General features: G+C 48.7%; 1 protein-coding gene across 1 annotated transcript in view; it reads right to left on the bottom strand.

The window, feature by feature from the left end:
- The window catches only part of FNDC1 (fibronectin type III domain containing 1), a 71,702-nt gene extending 48,223 nt beyond the window's left edge, over positions 1–23,479 (bottom strand). Inside the window, exon 1 of the mRNA XM_042796086.1 lies at positions 23,369–23,479. Within this exon, the coding sequence (XP_042652020.1) occupies positions 23,369–23,459 (91 nt within the window). The 5' untranslated portion in view covers positions 23,460–23,479. The remainder of the gene's footprint in view (positions 1–23,368) is intronic.
- Positions 23,480–27,069: the final 3,590 nt, after the last annotated feature.

Here is a 27,069-nt window from a genome sequence, read left to right on the forward strand (position 1 = left end):
TGCTGCGGTGCAAGCACACCATTTGGGTTTCCTCTCAGTGGCCCCATATGCCACGGAGCACCAAGAGCCCACTGGCCTGGGGTGGCCAGGACGGATGCTGCTACAGCCCATCAGCTTGGCTCTCCCAGTCAAAGCTGCAGCTTCCAACTGGAATTAAAATACAGTCATAAAGGACAACAGATACAAAAGGAACCAGCCCAGCCAGAGAGCCATATGGAAAAGTATTCAATCTAAAACAAATGTGGCTTTAGGCAAAGAGAAGTTTATCGACTGTAATGCTGAATGCAAGGGATCAGCTGAGATTTTAAAGTCAGGGCTTTCTAAGCCTTTGATTACTTTCCTCATGGTAGCACTACACTTTACTGCCCATTGTTCCCATTTCACTAGTTAGCTCCAGTTTCTATGTATCTTTCCTTGTCACAGTTTGACAGGCAGGAATCTGAAGGCATCCAGGATGGAGATATCAGAGAATGGTTTAAATGCCTTTGTTGGTAACTGCTGATCCACCCAAACCAGTATTTTTGTGTGAAGTCTGTGCCAGGCTTGACAAGAAAGGGATTTCTCATTAAAAACGAAGAGCAGCAGAAGGACCTTGACTACCCCACTATAGCCCACAGCCCGGGAGCCATCAGCCTGGTCTGGGATAAGGCTGAATGCCCTGACCCCAGCCACACAGAGGAAGAAAGTGAAGCTAGGCTCATGCCACCTTGCACGAGCACCTGCAGGGCTGCTGTCCTGCCGGGCTCAGCTGCGCTGCAGGACCAGCGCTCCCCAGCCAGGACATTTGCCACTCCTGAAGTCCCCCATGGGACAGCAAGTCACTGCCTCCTGCTGTCAAAGCCCCTGCACGTGACCACTCTCCTGCACTGGCCTCCCTCTCATCCTGGCTCCAGGAAATAGCCTGGATTTCCACGAGGAGGATAACCCTGGGACTGTGGAAGTTGAGTAACAAGAAAAGCTCACTGTGTCCGAAGGATCAGAGGTTGGTTCTGCTGGCCAGGCTCATTCATTTGCCAAAACGAAAAAAAAAAAAAAAAAAAAAAAAAAAAAGAACAAAGCCAATGTCCTAAACAAGCTGCATTTATCAGGGAAGGTGTGGAAGGAGGAAGAAAAAATTCCCATGCCCTTCACTGAACTCCCCAGGAACAATAGTCTCAAACAGCTCACAGCTAATGAAAAAAGAATTAGATGATGCTGTCACCACAGGTCAAGCACTATGAGGACACATCCCCCTTCCTGCATCACTGGGATCCCACTCACTGCACATCTAGGTGCTGGATGTGAACATGGAGATGGCAAGATCTGAAGCTGCTCAAGAGGCTACGTGGTAGATTTTTTTTCCTGTGCTGGGCTAAAGAATGCAGAACTTCTTGAAAAATCAAGGCATTATTTCAATCCTAGACCAAGGGAGACAAGAATAGGTCCAAGAAAAGGGGCAGGAAGAAGAGGAGTTGAAACGGGGGAGATCAAAGTCAGTTAAAGAACTACTTATAATAACATTAAAACTCACACGGAAGTAGGAACACACATGGAAATCTGATGCAGACAGGAAAGAAATGTAGTGCTGAAACTGAGAAAAAGCTAAGAGGGAAGTAGCATGGGTGGAAATGAAGGAAGGACTAGACAGAGTAGTAGCCACTGGATGCTGGGCTTCATCCACCTTCAACAGGACCTTGCACAAATCCTCCAGCCTCTTCCAAACAGATTGATGTGACAATAAAAATTGCCTCACTTAAGCACACATATCCACTAGGTATACAAGTATGCTGATCTCAGCAACAGTGGTGCAGAGATCTGTAAATAAAACTTCATCCTCCCAGAAAAGCCACATCAGATTATATCTGGGAGTTTGCACTCCCAATGATGCATGAAGTGGTAGATTTACCAACATGAAGACCAAGCACAAACCCCAATATCTTGCTCACTACCCAGCATAACACAGCCCCACATCGCAGGATGGATTGCGCTGCTGCTCACTCCCAGCATCAATACCACAGCCCCATCCTGGCCAGCTGAGTCCAACCCAGATAAACAGGCACCCAGGAATGGACCAGGACACTGGTCACTTTTAGGGCCTCTGATCAGCGGGGAACACTTCCACCGCTTCCCTGGGCTGCAGTCTGATCCAGCCAGGCATCTCTCCCTACTTTTTGCAATGGTCTAAGCTTGGGTAGGTTGCCTGAATTCTCAACAAAAGATGGCCCTAACATGACCCAAGACAAGATTTTGGATCAGCATGAAAGCTTCACAGCTGACAGCTACTACAGTGCCTGTGTTTTCTCCTATCAGAGACAGTAGATACGACCTTTATGAAAGCATACAGGGCTGCAGCTGTCTGTTCCCCATCTAACACCTACTCTGGCACACCAGGAACTCAACTGGATTTCAGCAAACTCTCGATGAGGTCCCAAATCAGTAGCAATGAAAAAGCTCAATCTTCAGATGCATTCACTCCAAACGCCTTTTTTCTAATAAATGTTGGGAACAGCTACCAAGTGCCTGACTGAACTGAAGGTTGATTCTTCCCCATCTCCCCACTATTTGCCCCTGTAAATATCACTAATGGTTTTTTTCACTTTTGGTTCCAAAACTGATTTAACAGTTTTCTGGACCTCCACTCTGGCCAAACTAAATGGTAAACATCTTCACATCTCATCTAAAGAGCTACCTGCAATTAAAATAAAATCAAATCCTTTTCTATGTTCTGGAAAACAAGAGAGTCACTCCCTTGTACTCTCTTCAGTGTAGAAGTCCAACATTACCTACAGCTGCAGGAATTTGTGTATAGTGTCTTGGCCCCAAAAATGCAGGGCTGATTAAAGCCTCAGTATTGACTTCTTGCAGTTGAAATGTCCACTAGTATTGCCAAAGTTTCTGTGAGTGTCAGGACTGTGGGAGAACATTTTACAAATGATGTAAACCCAGAGCATGAGATCTAAGCTGAGGGTAGAACATCCTCTAAACAACCACACGAGGAGGCAGCTTGCACTTGCCAAATCACACAGATTCTTCAGAGGGCCTCCTCAATTATCTAGCAAATGAAAAACACAAAATAGCTTCAGAAGAAAAGGGAAGTACTGACCCCTAGTAATCAATCTATAACCAGAGGGAAAAATATCCCAAGCAACTCAAGCCTATCATGATATATGTGCAAAAAGTACTTGAAATACGAGGTCACAAAAAATCAGGTACTTTGATTTACCACCACTAGTCTAGGTACAAAATGTTTCATTTTGCTTTCCCTAGTCAGCAAAAACTTTCCTACATTTTCCTTCTATGTGCCATTACTTTAGGACTGGAAAACTGGACCTACAAAATGTGTTCTGCTCCAGAGAAGACACATATTTGGCACAGTCAGTAGACAATATTCATATAGTCTATAAATATCTACCAACCTCTCTTTTCAATTCAGGCAAAAGTTTGGGAAACTAATCACAGTGACCCAGCCATAGGCAAAGTAACAGCTTGAAGAAGGAAGTTGTAGCTGCTTAGAGATAACAAACTCATGAGAAAGTGATCAACTCTCTTCATTAGAAAAGGCAAAAATTGCCAGCTGGCAAATGAAATCCTGTCATGGGCACCCTGACCAAAAATCACCATACTCCACACTGCAACAGCAAACTGGTGGGGGGTTTTGTTTATTTTGTTTGGGTTTTGGGTGTGTGGGGTTTTGTTTGTTGTTAGTTAGTTTGTTTGTTTGTTTGTTTGTTTTTTCCTTGGAGGGGGAGGGGGGTGCTTGTTTTTTTATTATTATTTTTATTTTAAAAATTAAGTTCTATGCATCACATGAGACTGACTGACTCTGTACCCTGGATTTGACACTACTGCTGCTTTACCAGACAAAACAGTATGGAAGATTAAATAAAATGTTCCAAACTGCTCACTTCATTTACCCTCCTCAAAGAGTAGATCCCTGTCTTAAGAAGTCCTTAACTGCTCCCAAAGCACAAACAATTGTCCTCCGAGGTAATAACCTTGCACCACTGCCAAACTGCAAGAGTAATGCAGTTTCAGAGCTGAGCAACTCAGTTTGCAAACACCCTGCAGCATCCCTCACAAATCCCACCACCAGGGCTACACATGCACCACAGACAGCTCCCGTTCCTAGATCTCTCAGTTATTTCTTTGTGATATAACACTCCTGTATACCATGCACTCCCATAAGTGTCTGAGCCCAACCATCATGAAGATATCAGCTGTACTTGAGCAAAAAATGACAGTGAATAAGTGAACAGAAAAAAAGAGGCACTACATCTTGATTCTTCATCTGGAAACTCTAAATTTAATTCCATTTGTGAGGTAAGGCTGTTTGTAAAACATCCACATTCCTAAAACGTACTGTGTCAGCCTCTGCTAAATGCAACTGCTCGGGTGGTGATGCTCACATTCACAGCACATGTGGCAAAACACATCCTAGGGCACCCCTAAAATTGCCCTAGTTGGGCAACTTGTGAAACCAAGACAGGCTTCTGTCCCGGGGTGCAGAAAGACTGAGGGACACGAGCCCCACAGCAGACACCAGGGAAGCCAGGGGGGAAAAGCCCCACGTTCAGGTGGTCGTGTTCACGTATGAAGTGCTGTATCATGTCCAACTCTTTGCTAGGAAAAATGGTTTATTGTTTTCAAAAATACTGTGCCACATGATCATCCATCCCTTCTTCGTGCCCGCAATGGGTGTTGTTTTCCACACGGTGCTCTACTATCTTCCAGCAGGTAAATTACTTTGTGCATTGGCTTTAAGAGTTGGGACAATTCCAATACACTGTTTTATTTTCTCACCTGATTTGAAGTAGATTACAAATCAGAGTGTATTTAAAAAAGGAGAAAGCAGAGCTTTACTAGCAGAGCCAGGTGTCTAAAGCCCCACTGTCCTTTGTGCAACTCAAGGCATTCAATCCAGTTGTTATTCATGAACAGGAGAAGAAAAATTGCGGTGTACCATAACTGAGAGGCACAAGAGAAAGAGAAGATCCCACCTTTCTCATACAGCAACCCACACAGGGGCAGCTGCTTTGCTCCTTGCCTTTGCACACTCTCACTGTTACCTATCTCCATACAGCTATCACAAAGCCACATCAGCAGAAAAGTAAGAAAAAAGAGGACAGACAAAATACCACAGGAAGATACTTGTTTTCCACCCAAAAATTAACGCATCATGTCATTTTGGCAAAGTATTACTAGATTTTTATTTTTTTTTTCAGTTGACAGTTTGATCTAAGCCCTGTTGAGAAAATGGGAGCAATTCCACCAGTTTCAGTAAAGGCTGGATCGGGGCCACCCTGAGAAGAGTTCACTCTGCAAAGATATTTCCTGCAGTCGGTGAGCCAGCTCAAACAGTGCTGATGTGGCCCTCTGAACCAAGACGTGCTGACTGCTCTAACTCCAGAAGACTCTAGGATCAATGATTTACTTCAGACCTGCCATGGAATCAACCACAGCACTAGGTCTAAGTGGGGATCTTTGTAGCTTTGCAGCAGTTAACACGTGTAAAAGCACAAGTATACGATCAGAGAAAGTAGGACTGAAATGGGAGAACAAATCCAGACTCAGGCTTACCAGGTTGGTAGGTCCCCTAGCATTTTAAAATGTACTGTCAACCTTGTCCCTATGTGGACTGATCAACTTTTTTAATGCCACTGATTTATACACTCAGCATCACATCTCCTCCTGGAAATAAGCCAATCAGTTAAAGTAGTGGAGGCAGGTGACACATAAATCCTTTGTTTCTTGTAGAAAAAAAAATAATCGTTCAGCACATTTCCACACACTTCTGCTTGGCGCAGAAAGCGGAGACTGGAACACTTCAGTTCCTGCAAAAGCACAATGGAAAGTGTGCCATAATTCACCAAGCCTGGCCAGGAGTTTTGGGCAGATGACCAGTATCTAACGGTAATGTCTGATTTAAGCAAAGCGATTCATTATACATCTGTAGAGGAGTTACCTGGCATCCGAAGGGCATTATTTAAATTGACAGCATCAACAGCAGTTTCCAGTGTTCCCTTTGAAGAGCCCTCTGAATGCTAAGTACAGTAGGACTAGGGAATTTTCCAAACTCAACAATGTATTTCTACATGATTAATAAATGTATTATGACTTAAGAACAACCGACAGTGAGTTACTGAAGGCTTCATGTTCTCCCTCTGACATCCATGCACAGGTTTCATTCTGCACCAGCATCCTTTGAAGGGAGCCCATTAAGCCTGCGCAACCCTCCTCTCTCTCACACGCTGCCTTTGGACACCTCCCATCTGGGCTTCTCCAGTGACCAAACCACCACGGTGGTAAAAACCTCCAGCAGCTCCAAAGGGTCTGTGCGAGAACACTGCAGCCATGGCCCTGGTCTGCAAGTGTCCATCCAGGGTGTCATCCAACAACTGCCTCTTCACTGAGTTGGAAAAAAGGTGGTACTGGAGTGACAAGACCTTTGGAGGCTCCTTGTGGGGACAGAGCAGGCAAAAACAGCTGGCAAAGGTGTGGGGATGCCCTGACCATGGCCAACCTCACCACCGGGCTGAGCTGGGGGAGGATTAAGAAGCACTTCTGCTATACGGGCAGGAGGGAAAAGGGGTTGCAAATAGTTTATTTCAAAATACTTACCATCACAGATCCCTTTCTCACAACTCGACCCTGGATCATTACCTCCACTTATCCCTTGCATGGCAGGGCAATCATGTTCAAAGTCTAAACTGGTCTGTGTCCTCCTCTGCAAGCTTCATGTCTCCATTGTCAAACACATGCCCTAAACTGAGATGTTTTCCTAATGGTTCAACATCTGTAAGCTTGAAGGATAAAGCAGAAGACCTGTGAGTGGTAGGGCTCTGTGAGATGCCACAGCATCTGTACAGACAACAACTTCATCCCTGCCTTTCTTGATGCATCCAAAATGGTAGCTGTACATAGTTTCAATATGATAGTATCTACCAGCAAAAATCATTCCAAATACAGTTTCAGACCATGAAAAAGAGCCTGGTATCTGGTCCATAAATCATAACAATTTAACTTCTACCCTCAACTGACTTTTTACTTAACTAACCAACCATATGGACAGGCTTCCATGAGTTCTGCTTCAGAAACAGTGCTGGGCTGTTCCCCTCAATGCCAGCACAGGACTCAATGTTCCCACCTCCTCTGGGACAGACTTCAGCACTGCCTTGGGGACAAGACTGCAACTTTAACTTGGATTTTCCTGAATTTCTATTGTTTAAGGCTTTCTAACACTAACATTTGTGAAAAAATAAAATATGCATATAATGATAAAGACATTCTAGTAATATGCATGTGCTTGCACGCTTAACATTTCCCTATAGTTATGTATACATGGATGTAAACCACAGATATATGATTTACAGGTAAAATTTAGAACAGACAACACACATTGGAAAAACTAAAAAAAAGACACCACAAAGAAGTAAACATCAAATGGAAGGGGCTAAGGAGGGACTGGACCTCTGTGGTACTCCAGGTTTGACACAAAGCTCCCTGGCTTCAGTTGGAACCTCATCTTTATCATGCGGGTCACTGGAAATTTGGTTTGCAAGAAGGGGGACTCACTGACTTAACAGAGAAACAAGTTTATAGCAAAAGTAACCTATTTCTTTCACACCATCCATATGACAAATAGGAATAGCGTGAGCTATAAAGCCTTCGATCCCAACAGATTCCTCCACACACATCCCTTCAGTCCCTTGTCCTCAGGAAGGCGGGAATATCAGTGCTTCTCCCCCGCGATGCACCTGAGGTTTCCCAGTGGTGACACTGCACTGCCCCACAGGACTCCAGGCTGTCTCAGCTGGCAGCTCCCATGGCTCTCAGACCCTTCCTAGTGGGGAAGAAATTCACATTCCTTGGCTTCAGTGGATATTCAATTGCAGAAATAGCACAAATATCAATTTACAATATCTTAAGCCCTGTATCTGAGGTAAATCAGAGCCTAAGGGCACTTTAAGTGGAGCGGCCAGAATTTAATCTGACAGCAACCACAAACATGACAAAAGCACAGGATAAAGTTAGCTGAGCTTGTTTTCCTCTAGATAATCCTTGCATAGGCTGTTCTCGAGCCTTGGTCAGAAGTTCAGTAACAGGAAGGAAACCTGCCTGAGAAAATCAGAATGTGAAGCCACATTGAGCAACTCATGCCGCGGCAAGACATTGCCTGGAACAGAATGCACCTCTTCAAAGCTTCTGTCTTTCCATGCTGTGTTCATGACTGTAGTTTCCACATTATTTTCACCTCCTTTTTGTTCTTGTTTTCATATTTGCATTCTTTATTTACTCAAAAGTGAGGTAAACTCTTTTTTTCCAACAGTCTGAAATGAAGCATACAGTACCTCAAAACCATGTCAGGAAAGTAAAGAGTAAATACAACATTGCCACAAAGCTAACAGACTACAGTTTTGGTTTGTGTCTTCTTTAAAATCAACATCATGTGACTCAGACTTTTTTATGCATATTTTGCTGTCAAATCAGGGATTGAAAATACACTATCTATTGAAGAGGTGACTACCACAGAAGAGAAATTCGCCACATGGTGCTGAGCACTTGGAAGCCACATCTCTGCTGGGACATCCCTGACTTCCACCTGCATGCACGCACCATCCTTACACACTCCTCACGGCTGCCTCTACAAAGCCTGGGGCCTTTAACTGCATTGGCCCTGGACAGTTTAACTGATGTTAAAGCAGCCTGTTGGCATCACAAGAAGTAACACTTTCCTCAGTGGAGAGAAAGTTGGCTTTAAGCCCACTTCACATTGCCCTCTCAGAGTGCAGGAGAAGAAGGTAGGAGAAAAAATGATCCCCCGAGAGATTCCTAAGGCAGCGGGATCCCCCTGAGAGACTCCACAGCTCCTCAGGGTAGACCCAAGGGCACACACACACGACTGTGTCTGCCTGCATGGGCAGGATCCATCTGTCATCAGTGCCCAGAGCAAACCCGTGGGTTTTAGCAGGTCCTTCCACTGCAAGCTCCTGAAGAGCAGGGATCCCCCTTGCTCTCCCCTGCCCCAGTCTGCTGTTTGTCCCCCAAACAGTTCAAAGGCTGTCAGGGGTTTAGGGCTACTGGAAGAGCCCCTTGAAGCCCAGGCAGGATTTTGGCTGCACGACCCATGATGAGCAGCAATGCTCTCATTATCCTCTAACAACTTGGCAATTTTGACCACAACAACAGCAGAAGGCGACATAAAGATAACACAAAGCTTGCACCAGGATGGATATTATCTCTCTTGTAAAATATACTCACTCCCACACTGAGAACTGCCACTTCTGAGCCACAGTATCTACATGTGTCTCTGTGAGAAAGAATTGACCTCGGGTACAAATGCACATGGTAAAATCCACCATGGCAGTAGGAAGAAATGACATCTGCTAGCATTGCTCCATTTGTCTGAAATCTCTGATGGTTTCATGGAAACATGGAATAAGACAAAAAATGTGTCCAGACTGACTTAATCTCAGTGGCTTTCTCATATTTTGTGAGGCTGACACCCAGGGAAAGCTTTCTTTAGGGATTTCCACACAAGGGAACATATGCAGATCTTTAAGTTGAAGAATGAGGCTAGTACTTCACCTACAGCTGATGCCCACACAGGTATGGCTAGATGGGAAAGGTGACCCAGCTGTGCAGGATCACAAGCCCATGGATGCCTTCCTCTCAAGCACAGAGCTTGCACGATGCCACTCTGCCCAGTCTGGACATGCGACCTGTGTCTGGGAGTCACTGCATTGCAGCCTACCCACATTCCCACATTTATTCTGACCCCTGCATGGATGGCTTGCAGGTGAGCCAGCCTGTTACCCTCTAGGTGGGCCTCAAATGGTGCCCACAGGCAAGGTAGTAAAAAAAGAGTATTGTTTCTAGGCTGTCATGCATCCCCTCCACCACTGCTCCCCTCCCCACATCCCAGTGGCTTGAGCTAGCTTTGAAGTGGATTTAGTGGGTTGGCAGGGGCACAAGTCAGAGCCAGAGCATGCAGTCCTGTGAGCCAACCTCTGTCCCGCTCCCTGCAGCTTTGGCCATAGGCCTCCAGGGAGGAAAACACACCTATTAAAACTGCACTGCTCATTAGGAGGCTAACTAAACCGTGGTGGCATCTTTACGCTGTGCACCTGGATTACTTCTTATGAACCTGAATCTTCACTCCATTGCTCTGTTTTCTCGTTAGTGCAATCTCGTTAAAATCAATGGCACGTTACAAAGGCAGTCAAGTGAAGAATGAGGCACTGCTCATTCAAAGGCTGAAGAAAAGATTTTGCGTAATTACCCTGATGGGAGATACGGACTAGGCTCATGGAAAGTCACCACATGCAACACAGTTCTCTTTCTGCACCAGCTTTCACTCCAACTTCATCAAGCAGTGGTTGCCCACATCCATAAAGCATAAAGCTTTATATGATTTGTTCCTATTATTCACTTTATACGTGAATTGTACTTTTAATTAAACACCCCTATTCAAACACCTAATTTCCTTCCAAACCTCACTCAATTCTTGGCTGCTGGAACATTTTATGGCAGATTCTCAAAGAAGGAGACAAATGCTAACCTCCTCTGTATCAGTTTGGGGTGTTGGGTTGTGGGGGGCAACTGACAACTCCCAGCCACCTCCACCTTTCCCCAGTCTACAGTCTCTGAAAAACCCATTTATCTTGGGCACTGTAACACCCACCAAATGGATTACATCAGTCATTTGTGGAAATAGTGAGAAGTGTTAACCAAGCCACAGCTAGCCAAAAACTCATGTCTTCAACTGTTCTTTATATACCTGGGATTTTGAAAATCCCAGAAAACTGTAATTTTCACACACAGAAAAAAAAAGAAAAAGAGGGTCAATGAGACATTTCTGAAGCAAAGATTAACTTTGGATCCAAGGTGTTGGCAATCTGGAAAGTGTGGCTCTGCTTCTGGTTCATTCCTTTATGCATATCACAGACTTCACCAAATCATCCTCCTTAAGAGCTCTGGATAATTTGCACATGGCAGGGTTGGTTTACACCTCTCTCCAAAAACACCTCAATATATCTAAACCTGCTCCCTTACCCTGTAAAGTAGCATGGATTTTTTAATCTACTGGAGATTCGCATGTTTATGTAAAGTCTTTCCATTCCATTTCTAGTTGAAGTGCACGTTCAACTTTCCACTTGAAACTGCCAAAAATGCCTCAGACTTGCCAAATCAGAGGGTAGGAATTCAAGCTTCATCATGCATTGAAGGGGAAAAAAAAGTTAAAACTCTCCATTTTTATTTCACATTGCAAACCTTTCATAAATCAGAAAAGTTTGAGAGTTTCCCAAGGTACAGGTTTGCTAAGAACAAAACACTGGCTCAACATTAGTCTCTGCTCTTTCATAAACAGCTCTCAGAGATTAAGTTTTTTTCACAGGGATTGGAAAAATTACATGCTAAAATAACACTGTCTTTGCTTCTTCCTCCTCACAAAAAATGAAACTAAAAAACACTAAGACACTATTTATCTACCTGTAATATAAAACTGCTCACAATTCATGTCTTGAAATAACACCAACCCTGATTTTTCTAAATAACTTTATTACACATTATTTATTATAAAAGTTTTTTCAAGATGTACATATGCAGCTTTGTACCCTGGAAAGAGAAGCTGGCAGCACACACTCCAAGTGTCCCAAAATGCAAAACTGAAAGATATTACATGAAACGCATGTCAGTGAAATGGCCAAAATAGTATTATTGCTATTCTTAGAAGCTCTGCACTAGGTTGGGCTCAGATAAGAAATGGATAAGCACAGATCTTCATTACTGATAAATTACCTTCTTATTTCATATAATTTTCAAAAAGCAAAGCTCTGCAGTCGTATTCAAAGCAACATCTTCATGCAAAGCCCTGGGCCGTGTTACATGTTACTCTACAACTAGTCCTATCCTAGATGAGCAGACACATCTGAGGCAAATGGCAGCAGCCACTTGAAATCACCACATCAGTTTACACATCATGGTTTTTCAACTACTAGCTGGGATGGTCGGCAAAGATTTTACCCAATTGATACTCTTGAAAAGCAACTGAACATACTGAAAAATGCACACACAGCTCTTCAGGTTTGTAAAAGAGAATCCATGCCATCTTCCTTGGTTTAGCCCAGGGATATCTAGAACTGAAAATTCAAATATCTACAAAGCAAGTGATGTTTTGGCCTCCAATGCTGAGGTGCAAAACTTGTGGCTTCTACCCACACAGCACAGACCATCCCTGACCAGTGAGACACACAGCAAGAGGGACACCTGGGGTAGAAAATCAACCCAAGCCAACAAAGCCTCTGCAAAAATCAGGAGAGCAAGTCTCAGAAAGGACCATGGTAGACTTCCAGAGTCTTTAAAACACCACAGCTAGCAGCATACTGGAGCCATGCATTACCAATGTGCATGGACTCCTACTTTGCGTTTTTCACGTATTGTTGTTTGAACAACTGAAGTGGGAGGTTTGGAAGGAGGGGTGGAATGAAAGGGTGTACTGATACAATATGTTCTCTGACTGCTGCTAGGTGACCCTCTGACACTGAGCTGGCACTGGTGCAGTTCAGAGGAATGAAGCTTTCAAATACCAAAACACCCATTCGGCACTGCCCACTTTGCTTGTGAGCTCCGAACATCCTGTCACCAACACTGGCCAGTCCCTATAATGAGCTCCTGCTGAAAGTCAACCCCTTACGTCTGTGACAGTAACATCTTCTACTGTCACAGGGCTTTGACTAGACCTGCATGGCATGCAAGGAGATGTTACTCAACGGTTATGGGCAGCCTGGATCTGCATGTTCTGCATGGCCAACAGTGGAGAAGCAGCCCTGCAGTGACAGCAGAGACAAAGCCCTAGCTCAGATCCCTCAAACCAAGGCTGGCCCCTACTAGCAAGGCAAAGAAATTTGCACTGCTTTACAAGTAGCTTAAGCAACTCGCTACCGTCTTCTGGGTTGGCCATCTGCTACCATTCAGTAGCACAAACATTTCGTTAAAGTAGCAAAGCTTCCTGAAACACAGTGATTTCCTTCCATACAAAGGGGCCCCAAATTACTCAAAAGCTCCTGAAAACATTTCAAAGTTTCACTACTTGCCTTCTCGTTTTTTACAGGGACTGCTTGTAACCATAACAAAAGGGGTGGGATTTTTTTAAATATATATTTATATAGCACAAGCAGCTTAAAATCTATTTTTTTGCAAGAGGCCCCTCTTGCTGAAAAAGCCAAATGGCTCCTTTCTCATTGCCAAAAATCTTGCAAACCCTATGGCTAATTTTATGGAGGCTCTTATGTTTGGACTCATAGGGTCTGTTTCTGCCACCCTTACTGCAATTATTAGCAGCTTGTTCTTCAAGGCTCTGGTCTCAAGAAAAAACTTGCTTCTCCCCAAGGAAAGCAACAGGTAGAATGGTGGGAACATGCTAAAAATAATCCCCTCTCTCTTCAAGCACACCACCTTCTTTCAGAAACATCCATACTAACTCATCAGCTACTCTGGTGCTTACGCCCACCAGACCCTGTGGTCCATCAGTTATCTGAGGTCTCACTTCAGTTTTCTCTACTGGGTTGACATCCTTCCTCTCTCCCTACTGATGCTAGAAAAAAAAAAAAAAAAAAAAAAAAACCAAAAAACAACAACTTGTTTTCTCTTTTATTTCCTTGTCCCTCCTCTCTGCCAACACATACATGCATGGTTCCTTCTCTCCATTCCCAGCAGGGAAACCATCCTCTCCCAGACAAGCTCCCACTGCACCGCTGGGCAGGCACAGCCGTGCCCACAACAGCCCTCCTGCACAGCTATGACTATCCTGGGCTAGTGCAAAGTGGCTTGTCACCACCACAAGGAAAGACTTAAGCCAATACAAATCCACTTCTCTTTTAACTTAACTAAAGTGGTGGTCTGAAATCTATTTCCACCCCTTCAAGGTTTCACACTCATTCCCATTCCCATGTCACATCATCAGCCACAGGTTTCCAGCCCGACCTGCACAGCGTGGTACCAAACACAACCAGAACCCCACAATGTCTCATATCACTCACCATCCCTCCCCAAGGGTAATTTAAACAGCTGCTTCTGCAGAGGGAAGTGAGTGTGTTTGCAGAGGTTTCTGGCCCTCAGCAACCAGCACGTCCAAGGAGCTGCTGGGTGGGCATCTGAGGAGCATGTGTGGTCTGAGACATCTCGTGGCAATAAACAGGTATTACCCTGCACTCCGTAACTGAAACCCAGCGGCTCTCACCCTAACTGGGATGGGCTTTCACAAAGACACACAGGGTGTCCGCTGAGCAGTCGGTCCCCTGACACCGATTTAAGCACACACTCATCTTCTCGGAGGAGCAGCTTGACATACAGTAGCCATTAAGAGTGAAGAACAGGAACTCAGCACCCTGGCACAGCAATCATCACATTGCAAACAAAGAAGTACATTACTATACACATCTAACAAGAAAATTGAGCTTGCTAATATTGCTGTTTAAAGTTCTGACTTTCTAGGTTTTCAATACCGCTGCTGTGCCATCACAGAAGAGCTCATTTTGCTGTTGGCTTTGTTTCTTTGAGAAGACAGGAATTTCTGCGTCTGCCAGCACCAGACACTTAAAGGGATGGATGCCATTCAGGACCTTCTTGGTGGGTCATGATGGTAGGAAAAGATATTCAGGTCTTTACAGCCATGCACTCTGAGTGCAGCTCCTCCCCTCTCCTCTGTGCACACACAGCTTCGGACCTGAGACTCAGGAGCAGGGCTCCAGCATCACCAAAGCTGCCCTAAGATCCTACAACATAGCAAGTATCTGGACTGATAGTAAATCGTCTCACTTGCAAAACAAATGAGTTAAGGAATGCAGAAGTCAATAAAAAGCAGGAATTAAAAATCTCTTTCTAAACAGTCCCAAGTGGACTCTGAAGTTTACCGACTGCAATAAATGGAAAGCTGAGATACTCTACATTTGCTCCAAGCCTGTGCTTGCAGTTTCTTTCACAAGAGAAACATGACCTGATCACCAAACTGAATCTGTTCTCAAGCACCTCTCTGTGGTGCAGCCAGATTAACACCCTCAGATTGGAGAGGCAGACACCAAGCCACATCAATTTGCATGTTGAATACAGCAAAATAATACGCATATGCTGCCTTCAGCTGTGTCCAGTGATTTCATGGAGTACCACACACAGAGCAGATAAGCATGTGTGTGAGCGTATCACAGATCACAGCCCAATACACCTTAGGCAAGAGAGAGTCGACAGCACGGACAACATCACAACCCATGTCCTGAGTCGTGGAGGGGAACCTGAGTCCACGCACCCCTCTCCACCTCAGGGGACAGTCAGCTCACTGCTTTGCAGGGATGCTCTGTGCAATGGCAGTACAAAACCAACAGTCTCTTACTGAGGTTTGATAAAACCCTGCTGAAATACTACTGAGCATCTCACAAAAGATTTCAGTCATTTCTTATGGTTTGGAAAGTTTCAAATAGAAGATAATAGTGGTTGGGCAGTTCTCTGGCACCACAGCACGGAAAAAGCATTCAACACATTTTTAAAACAGGGCCAGTGGAGCCCGGGAAAGGTGAGGTGTCACTTTGAAAGTTTGGCTGAGACCTATGAATGAAATCAGGTCCTGTGATCCCCAGCCCACCTCCCCAGTAATAAGATCTCAGACACTTATCAAATGCATATATTAAAAATACATGCAACCTGAAATCAGGCTGAAGTCTCAGTTCAGCTGAGACAGACGGAGCTTTTCCATCACTGCCATTTGCTCTTAAACTGTTTATAATGCATTTACTTTGGGAGGCCAGAAACATCAAACTGACAGCAGAGGGAGGGGAGAGGCTGAGGCGAAGCCCGGCCGGCGCAGACGGTCAGGCTGCGAACACGTAACCCAGAGCACCCACTCCTGCAAAGCGCGGCAAGCCTTCTGCCAAGTCCCCCGACTGCCGCCGGCTTCCCGCTGCTACAGCTTCTCCACGCGTGAGCTGCGGGGCCACCTGCAAAGCACCCGAGGCGAAAGGCCACACAATTATATCACCCAGCTCGGCGTGGCTTCAAAAGGTGATGAAAGGGAAAGACATTCAGACTATGTGAAAGTGCAGATCAACTGTTCGTGCAGGGCCAAATTCGGACACTGTTAGGTATTTCAGCGGGACTGCCACGTGAAGCAAGACACCAGCCAGCAGGAATAACAGTATTTAAACCCAGACCTCCGTCTCTCTGGCCGCAGCCTGCGTGCTGCGATGCTCTGGCCCACGGACCTCAGCAGCACAGGCAAAACCGAATGCTGCCTTCCCGAGGCTGAAAACGCCAAGCCCAGCTACTTCTGCTGCAGGAGAGCAGGGACCAGAGGGCAAAGCCCCAGGGCTCGCTGCCTCCAACGCTGCCGGAGGGGTGGCAGGGGTGGGCACAGTGGGCTGCTCCCACGCGGCCCTCCCTCGGCAGCGGGAGCGTGCAGGGGCTCTGTGAGGGCTGGCAGGGCTCGGGCTGGGCGTCGTGAGCATGGTTTGCCAGTCACATCTGCTGCTTTCTGTTGCAGGAGTTTTAAGGTAAACTCAGTAGCCGTTGCCCGTTACCAACTTAAACCCCTTCCTGCTGCATACGCCCTTCCAAGGATGCCACTCTGAGAGGAGGAATAAAGCATTTCATTACAGAGTACCACAACAAATTATGTTGACTATTAAATTTCTCTTATTTTTGTCATCTTGTGAGAGACAAGGAAAAACTGACATTGTGCACTTTCTCCCCCAAAAAAAGTTTCAGCCAAAATATTGCAGCCAACTGTACAGTAAACATGATGACAAATAACCACTTGAAGAGCTGCCTCTTATTTTGCAGCAGATGTATATAATAAGAATGACCGACTCCTCCAGTGGAAAAATAATCAGTTTAATGCCAGAAGAATACAACAGTCGGAAAGATTTGCTGGAACCAGGACTGTTGTGAGATGCCCAGGAGGACTTGATGACTGGGTAATAGTGAAATAGCTGTGCTGGAACAATGAAATATGAACACACTCCACAGTCCTCAAAGGGTAATTTGCTCCATTTACTGAAGAGTTGATTTGATGATCAAGTTACTCACTGAAGAAGGGTGATTTAAAACGCACACTTCTCTAGATCGTTTTCTAATACATACGTAGTTAAATTTGGATGTATACTCCAGGTTTTCTTCCAGGGCGAGAAGAAGCTTGGACCGCCTTCCTTACAACAGGATTTCAGTATTTCATCTGATGTAACTAACAGTGTTCCCTTTGTTTAGGAAAATCTCTCTGTTTAGAGCACAGAATTTCTACATTACTTGGGTCTTCCTTCTGCCTTTCCTTGTTTCTCCACTCCTTGGGGCTATTTGCTTTAAGTATAGACCAACTCTGCCAAATGCAAGCACCCGCACCAAGATGGAGCCACACACAGAAACCGATTTCAGAGGTGCTGAAGCGTGGTCAGCTCTTACTGCAGCACGGGGCCGTGGCACAGCCAGGGTAACACACCCCGACCTGGCACACGGGAAGAGCTCCCGTGTCCCACGGCACAGATGTCATTTATGGAGAGCTAACAGCGGGGCTGGAGTTACGAGTCGCTGAGAGTGAGGGTCAGTGGCTGCTGCTCAGGAAACGTACGCTATAACCTACACAGATTTTAACCATCCTGAAAATGCTGTGAACGGTACAAAACACGCTGAAGCTTGAACATATATTTGCAGAAACTCTGAGGGGTGGAGGAGGAGAGAAGACCTTACACTGCATCCCAGAGAGTAGTCCCAGGGGACTGGGGAGAAGGAATTGGCAACTGCAGAGCTATGTGTGTCAGAAACCCAGAAGCCACGTGACTTAGGAAGGCAGGGCATGGGACGAGGGGTCTGGAGAGACGTGGGTACCAGGATCCCCTCCAGGGCAAAGGAGGCAGAGGGAGCTCAGCAGCCTGCACAGGTCTTGCTGGGGACCAGAGGCACATGAGCTGTCAGCACAACCTCCCATCTCCCCGGGCAAGACAAGACCTGCAATGGAGGAGCCATCGTGTAAACACTGTTTGATGTTGCTCTTGTTAACTCTGCTACCAGTATAGTAGTTAAGCACTCAACCGTGTGGTCCAATGTAGAAAAAGCTCCTTTTCATTACAAGCTTGTCTAAAGTTTAAAGAGGAACCAGGGAAACCTGACACTTTCCAGGTGCTTGTACATCCCCAAAGGAAATTAATCCAACCAAGGAGGTGTTTCAGGCAAACACTGCTGGTGCCTGCAAGTAAGAATATATGCGAGAGCTGGGAGCAGAGCACCAGGAGTCCATCAAGACAGGTACAGAGTCAGTGCAAAATCCCTTCACTGGTCTAAATGCCTCTTTGGTAAGAGGCAGGCAGTGGAGATGCAGACTAAACCATACCGTCCCTCCAAATCCCTAGACATCAAGGGTGTGGAGGAAAGCTTAGAAAGACACAGAGAACAGACAGCAAAGCAAAAGATCTCAGCAGTTCTTGTTTTTTAAATCTCATGCTTTTTAAGCCACTGTCTTGATCTTGGCAGTGCTTATTTTGGCACTGCATTTTGTGAACATTCAACACAGACTGTAGGTTTTGCAGCCAACAGCACAGCAGAATAAGAGGCAGTATAACAAACACGTATAAGAAAATGTAAACATGATTTCAGAGGCTTTATATTGGGTCACACATAGCAAAGGATCTTCCAGATGACCTCCCATTTCTTGAAGAGACCCATCACTCCTCTGTGGCCCTGAAAATGTAAGCCATACCACTCCTCAGAGGCTGTGGTGTCAGTGCAAACACAGCCAAAACTCAACTTCTCAGCCCACGTGGAAGCAAAATACTTGGGCTCCTCATGAGCCAGAGGGAAGGGATCTCCCCTGTTTCATGATCTGCTGCTCCGCTCTGGATTCCACTGCCTCACAACCCAGCGGTTCTTCCCTCTCTCCTGTGCTGGGCAGGGGCGCAGGCTGCAGAGGTGAAGCCATCTCTCATCTTGGGGAATAACGAAAACACAGTTCCAAGCACATAAAATTTCAACTGCCCTCAAAGGAACAAAAGCAATCCTGTAGAGCAACACACTAGTGAAACCGTTGCTGCTTTACAGGGCTGTGAAACAGAAAAGACAAGCGGCGACTTGAGGGGGGAGAAAAGCACAACAGGGAGTGCTGGTGCCCGCCGGAGGGACCAGTGCAGCGTCTGCAGTGCTGGGACTGCCTGCCCAAGGCCCTGCGAGAGCGCAGCACGCCTCCAGCTTCGGGAAGAGAACAGCAGCACGGAGCTTGGCGAGAGGAAGGCTCATCAATGCCTGTGTCGTTCCCTCTGGAGAAGTGAGCACTTCACCTGCTTAGTGCATCAGCGGTCTGCGGGAGGCATAGCTAAAGGTCCACGCTCCCTCCATCACCCCCCCACCCCCCCCGACAGAAATCACACACACAACAAGTGGTTAATGTTCCTGTGATAACATTTTGCACCTAGTTACGAACTATTTGCCTGGGCAGGTGAGGGGGGAGTTAAGGAATACTAATTTATGAAGACAGATAACTCAAGATAAGCAGATCTTGACATTTCAAAACTAGGAAAAAAAAAAAAAAAAGAGAGAAAAAAGGGTACCAGTTTGGCTGCAGATTTTTGCATATTTGGGATTGTGCTCAGGCTGCTATGCACAGGCTTACTCTGGAGGTCTTTGGTCAGGAAAAGGTTCTGGTATTGGTTATACCTGAGCTGCAGCAGTATAAATTTAAGAGACCAAATGCCTGATGCCAGCACATCCCAGTGCCACCTTTGCCACGCTCCTGAGCACTTCCTCAGTGATGGAGAGAGCTGGGTGACACAGCTGCCACCTGGAGAAACCATGGGTTCTAGGCACGCACCAGAAGCTGAGCCTGGTGAAAATGCTGCTTTGCTTCACTGATCTGAAGGCAACGGACCACCCACAGACAGCCAGACGCAGCTTGGAGCACACATGAAGTCCAGCCTCAGTGATTTTGAGACTCAAAAGCCACATTTACCATTTCAGTGTCCTGCATGAGAAATATCAATGCCACTTGAGCACTAAATGTGTCTGAGGAGGGAGCTGTATTTTTGGGTCATATGACTGCTCACTCTATACATTGGATCATACAGATGAGATCCTATTCCCTCTGCAGCCAGAGAGAAAGTATGCCACGTCTTTGTTTTGCTGCCTGATCTAGTCAGCCCCCTTCTATTTTCTTTGTGTATAGATCAGCTTCTGAAAGCATCTTCTCAGCCACATGTCCAGCCAACCTCAGTCCACGTGCTGTCTGAAGAGCTGGAATTACAGACTTGGACAGCAGAAGGGCTTTCATACCTCTGACACACCCAGGGGCTGGTACAGAGCTATACAGTTAAGACCATTACAGCTTTGTCCTAAATAACTGAGAAGATACATTCCTTAGAGCTAGATGAAATGGAAAATTCCCTTGGAGACCCTTCTGCTTTCTCTATGTCACACGGTCTAGACAAGGAGGGAAAAGGAGAGTTAGTGCTGCTGTCAGAAAGGCTCTTCCTCTGAGCACAGCCTCTTCTTAATATTCCTCCCAATCTTCTCCCACTAGCCACAGGTGGTGCTTGAATAGTGTTTGTATAAAAGCAACCGAGGAGGGTTTCTACAGGAGGACTGATTTCTGCTGCCAGTATCCATCCTTCCACACGTGGGATCTGGCAGCCCGCAACAAAAACCTCTCTTCACTATACACAAATGAGATCTGCCCCCTAAGCTGGCTCCAACACAACACCCTTCTCTTATGCTTCCCTGGCCTGAGAGACTAGCCACAGCAGTCCTGGGCACAGGCCCCACACTGTCTTTCCATTTTGATAAACAGAAGCACAGACAATGGCAGCACCAGCCCAATGCCAGACCCTCACTGGGGAAAAATCTTTTATTTCTTCCACAGACAAAAAATGAAGGGCTCTCTCGCTTCCTTTGTCGGAGGCCCTCCACTGAGCCAAGGCGGCCTCCTTGTCTCCCAGACACAGCACTCAGGCAAAGGCTCTGAAGTGCAGAGTGAGTTTGGGGCAGGTCACCTATTCAGGGCATGTGCTGGAAAGGTGAGGAAAGGAGGACGGGAAGGGACCACTGCAAACACAGCTGAAAGATGAGAAAGCACGGCCAAGGGCAGCAAAGGCACTCAGCAATGGCTTTTACCCCCTGAGAAAGGACTCCAGCGCCCACCAGCCCTCCTGCCTGAGACTGCACTTGTTTAGGGCACAGCTGGGGCTTAGTGGCTTATAAACTGCTCTCTAGGCTGAAGAAGGAAAGTGGTGCCCACTCAGCGTGGCCGGCACACCACCAGGGACGAGGAGCACACGTGCAGCCCACAGCCAGTCCTGCGCAGCCGCTCTGGGGTTAACAGCGCAGTGTTCCCACTCCAGCAGGTTTTGGTGTGCTCCAGAGGTCCGTAGCCGGGAAGCACGCAGAGCTCTGCGCAGCACTATGCCAAAACATTTGGGTTTGTTCAGAAATTGGCTTGGTTTTCCAGCACATTGCTGTGGGACTGCAAATGAAGAAAAACTGTATGGATGTTACATCCCAAATTTTCAGTGAAGTTTCAGACTCCCCTCGACTCGCTTTAGACATTAGACAGTCATAGAAGCAGGCGCGTGCCTGTGTTCAACAGCTAACACTGTTCCTCGGAGGCAATGACATTTCCCACGGATGTTGCCCACGCTATCAGCACACAGACTCCCCTGCTCCTTTCCCTCCTTTTCCTGTCGCTTGCCAGCAGGCAGCCCCAGGGACAGCAGATCCAGTTCCCCCCCTCCACTTCCTACTGCCACAGAGCAGTGCTACTACAAATCCACTTCCAGAAGGGTGATCCCAGGCTTAAGCCTGAACGGGCACAGCACGTCACGGAAAGAGAGGCAGCAGTGGATGCATGGGCACCTGCCAGCAAAGCTGCTCTGTGCTCAGCCTCCTATAAATGTGCTCTGCCCCAACCTGGCGACGGTGCACCTGTGAGCCACGCACCTTCAGCAGCCCATGCAGAGAGGGCTGCACGGGGTCTGTAAGCCCGGCTCAAAGATCTTTTCCATGTTCCAGCTTAAGCAGATCTTTCCAGTTTGTTTTGCTGGATGATAAAAGTCACCAGGAACCACGGGTGACATTTGGTCCTGGGCTCTCGTGCCCAGCCCAGAGCTGCCGGGGAGTGAGATGCTGTCATCTGTGGCTGGCTCCTCGGCAACTACAGCACCAGGCTGCAGATGGGATAGCCATACATCCAGAACCAGAGAGCAGATGTCCCTGTACCACCCTGGCCACTGGAAACCCCAGCAGTTAAAATCTGGTGCTGAAATGCCTCCACGTATCCCTCCCCCACTGCCTCTATCCACGCTCTGGTGCCAAGACCTTGTGGGCACAAGCCGAGACAGATTTGGGGCTCAGTGTTGCCTGCGGTGCAAACAGTGCCTCCGGGGGGCTGCAGTTAACGTACACTGCTTCCACGCGGGAAAGGACGGGGACGACCTGCCACCGCACCCCACAACCCCACCTCCAGAGCGGTTTAAACCAGAGGCTGAGAGCCCAAGGAATCCTGACTGCAGCCCCAGCATCGCCCAGGCTGATCCAGGCTTCGATCCACAGGGCTCTGGTAGTGGGAATGAAGAAAACGAGGGATCTCGCCCGACTTTCCAGAGAGATGCTCAGCGCGGGGGCTGCCCGGTGTCAGCGCCGTTCTCCGCCCGAGCGGGGCTTGTCAGCCGAGCCCAGGCGGGACAAACGGTCCAGCACCCGGTGCCAGCGGGAATGAGGCATCCAGGGGCTGGAGGCAGGAGGGACGCTGCCCCCCCCCGTCCCTCTCAGCCCACATTTGGCCGGGAGCGCCCTTGCAGGCTGCAGCCCCGCCGTCCCAAGCGCAGCCGAACCCCGATGGGCTGACCTGCGGAGGGTCCCGGTCTCCCCCAGACCCTCGGTGGCGGAGTGTCCCCCCCCCCCTCCCCGCTCGGGTCTCCCTCCCCTGCCTGCGGGAGGGCAGCGCTGCGGCGGCCGGGCCGCCCGCCCCGGCACCGGCACCGGCGGAGGGACCGGCACCGGCACAAACACGGGGCGGCAGCAGGTGCCTTTGCCGCGGCGCCGGGGCGCGGGAGGCGGCCCGGCTCGCGTGGGGCGTCCCCCCGCGATGCCGCCCCACGGCGCCTGTCCCCGGGCCGGGCGGGGGCAGGGTGCGTCGCCGCCCCGCATCCCCGCACCATCGCATCCCGCATCCTCGCCCCGACGCCCCAAAGCACCCGGCCGCCCGCCCGCTCCCGCAGCGTCCCGAAACAGCCCCCGCTCCCCCCCCCCCCCCCCCCCCCCCACCCCAACCCTCCGGCGGCACACCTGCCCACGGCGCGCCCCACGGAGGCGAGCAGGGCACGGCAGGCGACACGCGTGGGCAGAGCGGAGGCGCCCGCGGCGGCTTGCCTACCTGGGGCGGCGGCGGGCAGCAGCGCGGCGAGGAGCAGCAGGGCGGCCCAGGGCCGCGGCGGGGCGCGGGGGGGCGCGGCGGGCCCCGCCATGGGGCCGGGGGGAGCGGGCAGCGGGGCGGCGGGAGCGGCGGGGCGCGGAGCTGCCGCCCGCCCGGCGTCCGTCTCCGCGGGGGCTGCCCCGCTGCTTCCTGCGCGCCCCGCCGTCTCCTCCTCCCGGGCTGCCGGGACACTGCAGCGGGGCGGCCCCACGGAGGCGGGCGCCGGCCCCCCGCCCACCCGCGGAACCCCGGCCCCCGCCGCCCGCCCCGGCCCTCGGTCCCGGCAGCGTCCCCTGCGCTCACCTGGTTCCTCCAGACAACCTCCCCCCCGCGGGGGGTTGGGCGGATCGTGAGCTCTGAGCCTGTCCCTCGGCACCCAGGGGAGTTTCTGCCGGCCCACGCGTGTGACCCACGCACCGTGCTCCCTCTTGGCTCGTCCCCGGTGGCGCTGCGCCCTCCCCGCCGAGGTGGGTGTTCAGCCCCGGGCGGGCGCAGGCGGGCACGGCTTGCCCACCGCCTTTCTCCTCTGCGTGGGTTGGGTGCCCGTCCTCCCCACGCGCGCCCGAGCCCCTGCCCCAGCAATCGAGAAGTTGCATGAGGCTGGGCTCAGGCCTGGCTGTATGTGTCGGCGTGGACACGGCGTCCTGCCCCAGCCTCTCCCCGGGGAGCACAGTGGCACGATGGCCCTGCTTTCGGTGGGTTTGACCGCCTTTCCCCCAGCCCACGGGCGCTGCACCCACACAGCTGCCTGGCAGCAGCACGGAGCTGTAACTATCGCTTCTCCTGCGGCGGGGCGGGGGGGGGGGCCCGGGGGTACCCCCCCACCACCACCTTGCAGCTGGAATAGGAATGGCTGCACAGGACTTGCACACTGTCTTTCCTTCTTCATGTCATCTTTCGTTCTTTCTGTACTCCTGCCTCACATCTGGTCGGGGGGGTTGTTTCAGTCCAGTCTTGGACGTTTCAGTCAGATTTTTCTGGTCCCCTCCATCCCCCCCCCCCATCTACATTTTGCTGCACTGCTGAAGAAGACCCATACTTTCACAACAATCAATAACGGGTTCTCTGCTGCAGAAACTAAGCCAAGAAAAAAAAAAAAAAAAGGAGAGGGGAGGGGGAATTAAGGTTCTTGCCTGCGATGGAAGGAGAGGTCAGATACAAGAGTTTCTGCAGGTACTGTGAAAAAGAAGCATCACATTTCCTGGAAAACAAAACAAAACCACACCAAAAAATAAAAATAAAAACAAACAAACAAACAAACAAACAAACAAACAAACAAAAAAAAAAAAAAAAAAAAACAAACAAAAAAAAACAACCAAAACCAAAACCCAGACCAAAGAAACAAAAGTACAGTTCAAAGAAAGGCAAGTAACACAAGTAACATGGCAGACTTGGCACAGAAATCTGTCAGGTACCAGCTCCACACGTGCTTCTGCCCAGACACCCGTCCTGGCATGCTGCTGCACAGCCCTGTGGCTGAGCGCATGGGGGTCCGGCACAGAGCCAGCCCCCAAATCACAGGCTACACCTCTGCTGCTGGATGTAGTGGCTCCCGGGACTCCGGCTGCTCCCACAGCCCCCCCTGCCCACGGGAACACACCGGCAGTGTCTGCTGCGTGGTCTCCTTTGGGCCCCAGGTGTTACCCCTGTGCATTTTTGTCAGCTTATGGTGTCCGAAATGGGGGGAAGATGGTACTAACAGGTGAGCTGGATGGGATTTTCATAGCAAAATGCCATGGGCTGCATACCCTGGTGGTGTTACAGTGGGGATGGTGTTGGAGGGTTCTGTGGGGCACAGGGAGCCAAACCTGGTGCCTGCTCATCCATACTGGGTATGGGGCAGCTCCCTGCAGATCTGCACCTGGGTTTTGTTTCAGAACAAGGTGATCGGTCAGGAGCCTGGGAGCAGGTGGAGAGTTAAGCAGCCACATGCAAGATGGGGACCATACCCCAGAACTGAAGAGAGGAGCCAAATTACACGATGGCATAGGTACACTGTGACAAGAAAAGGGACCCAGTCCCAGCCCTTTGCTGTGGGAGTCTCCAGAAAACTGTCTTTCACCACTCCTGGAATTGTTCCCCCCAGAACCTGACTGCTACAGCTCTGGAGGGGATTTTAAAAACAAAGCAGCACATTAAAAAGAAGGAGTCTCTAGATGACAAGGTTTAAGACAGCTCAAGGCAAGGCACATCCATAATATCACACATTCAACGTATTGCTGCCTGTTGCAGCCTGTTGGCCCTGCAGTGAAACAAGCAGCATTGGTAACCTTCTCCTCTTCTTATTTTTCACCGTTCCCCTCACTTCCCCGAATGCTACCCCTGCTGCTTGAGCATCACTGTCTCGTTATCCTGCTTTGGCTGCAATCCTCCCCTTCATGAGGGCCCTCCTCAAGGATGGGTCTGCAGTGCTGTAGGAGCAGCCATGTGGTGGGGTGTTGAGCTTAGCTAGCCTGGTGCATTAAATGTCACCTGCGCCTTGAGTGTAAATTTGAAAGGCCTTTTCTGGATTATGGGACTGACTTGAAGATTGACTAGTTAACAACATATTCAATTCTCACCTGGGGCAGCAGCTGTTCCTGAGATAAGGCGAACTCCACTTGGAAGACATGGCAGCTGGGGGAAAAAAAACCACCCAAACTGAGAGAACTGAATATTTGGGTCAAAAGTTTTAGTAAATAAACCTGGGTAAAGATCTACTAGAGTCTGGATCTCAACATCACAGAAATCCAAATCCTGCCTAAAATCTGTAGCAAGAGCCTTTCTGCATGAGGAAGGCACTGTCGGACATGGTGCCACATGGGAATTGCAGTGGATGTAGATCCCGGACAACGTGGGGGTGCCAGTACTCCCTGACAGGGACATCTGAGCTTGTCCTCAGGAGCACATGGTACCAGCCAAGGCAGGAGGCACAGCCTCAGCATGTCCCTCCAGCACCCACATTCCCCCCCAGTCCCCAGCTGGTCATGCGTGGCAGAGGCAATGTAGGGGACCCTCCACGGGAGCTGACATTGCTCATCAGGCTCGAGCACCACTTGGTGCTTTTTAAGTAATAGCTCTGAAAGGGGCAAACCACAGCACTTTTCAGCTGGAGGGAAAATGGTGTATGGATGTATTGGAAAGGGTGAATCTTTGCAGAGGTCACAAGTCTGGAAGGGTTTATGTTTTCCTCAGTTGTTTCTTCACTGCTCACCCAGTGCAAGTGCATCCAGGGGAGGCAGAGGACTGAATATGCAGGAGTGCAGCCACCTGCCTGGATGAAACTACCCACTCTGCACACCTGTACGTGCTGTGCAGCCTTAGACATTTTTCTTTTAAAAGGCAGAATTCCATCTAGAATGTGAAAAACTCAGGAATCATCCAAGATGCCATGTTTCTATGAGTATGGACTTGTTCCTATGGTAATGTGGAATTTGGTTTGGTTTTTTTTTTTTTTTTTTTTGCAGGAAAGGAATTTTCTATAATTAGCCCAGCTGACATTAATGTCACATCTAAGACTAAATTATAGCCCAAACCAAGACTAGAGGTATTTGGGATTGCTGATACTTTCTCTCTCATTTATGCAAATGTTTCTCTTTTAAGCCACACAAGGCCAGACAAATAATCACTGTACGCTGGTGAATCCCTGAACAGAGAAGGTGAAGCACACCAGCAGCTTGCCT

The sequence above is a fragment of the Tyto alba genome, unplaced genomic scaffold (assembly GCF_018691265.1).
Source record: "Tyto alba isolate M040663 unplaced genomic scaffold, T.alba_DEE_v4.0 Super-Scaffold_22, whole genome shotgun sequence".
NCBI lineage: Eukaryota > Metazoa > Chordata > Aves > Strigiformes > Tytonidae > Tyto > Tyto alba.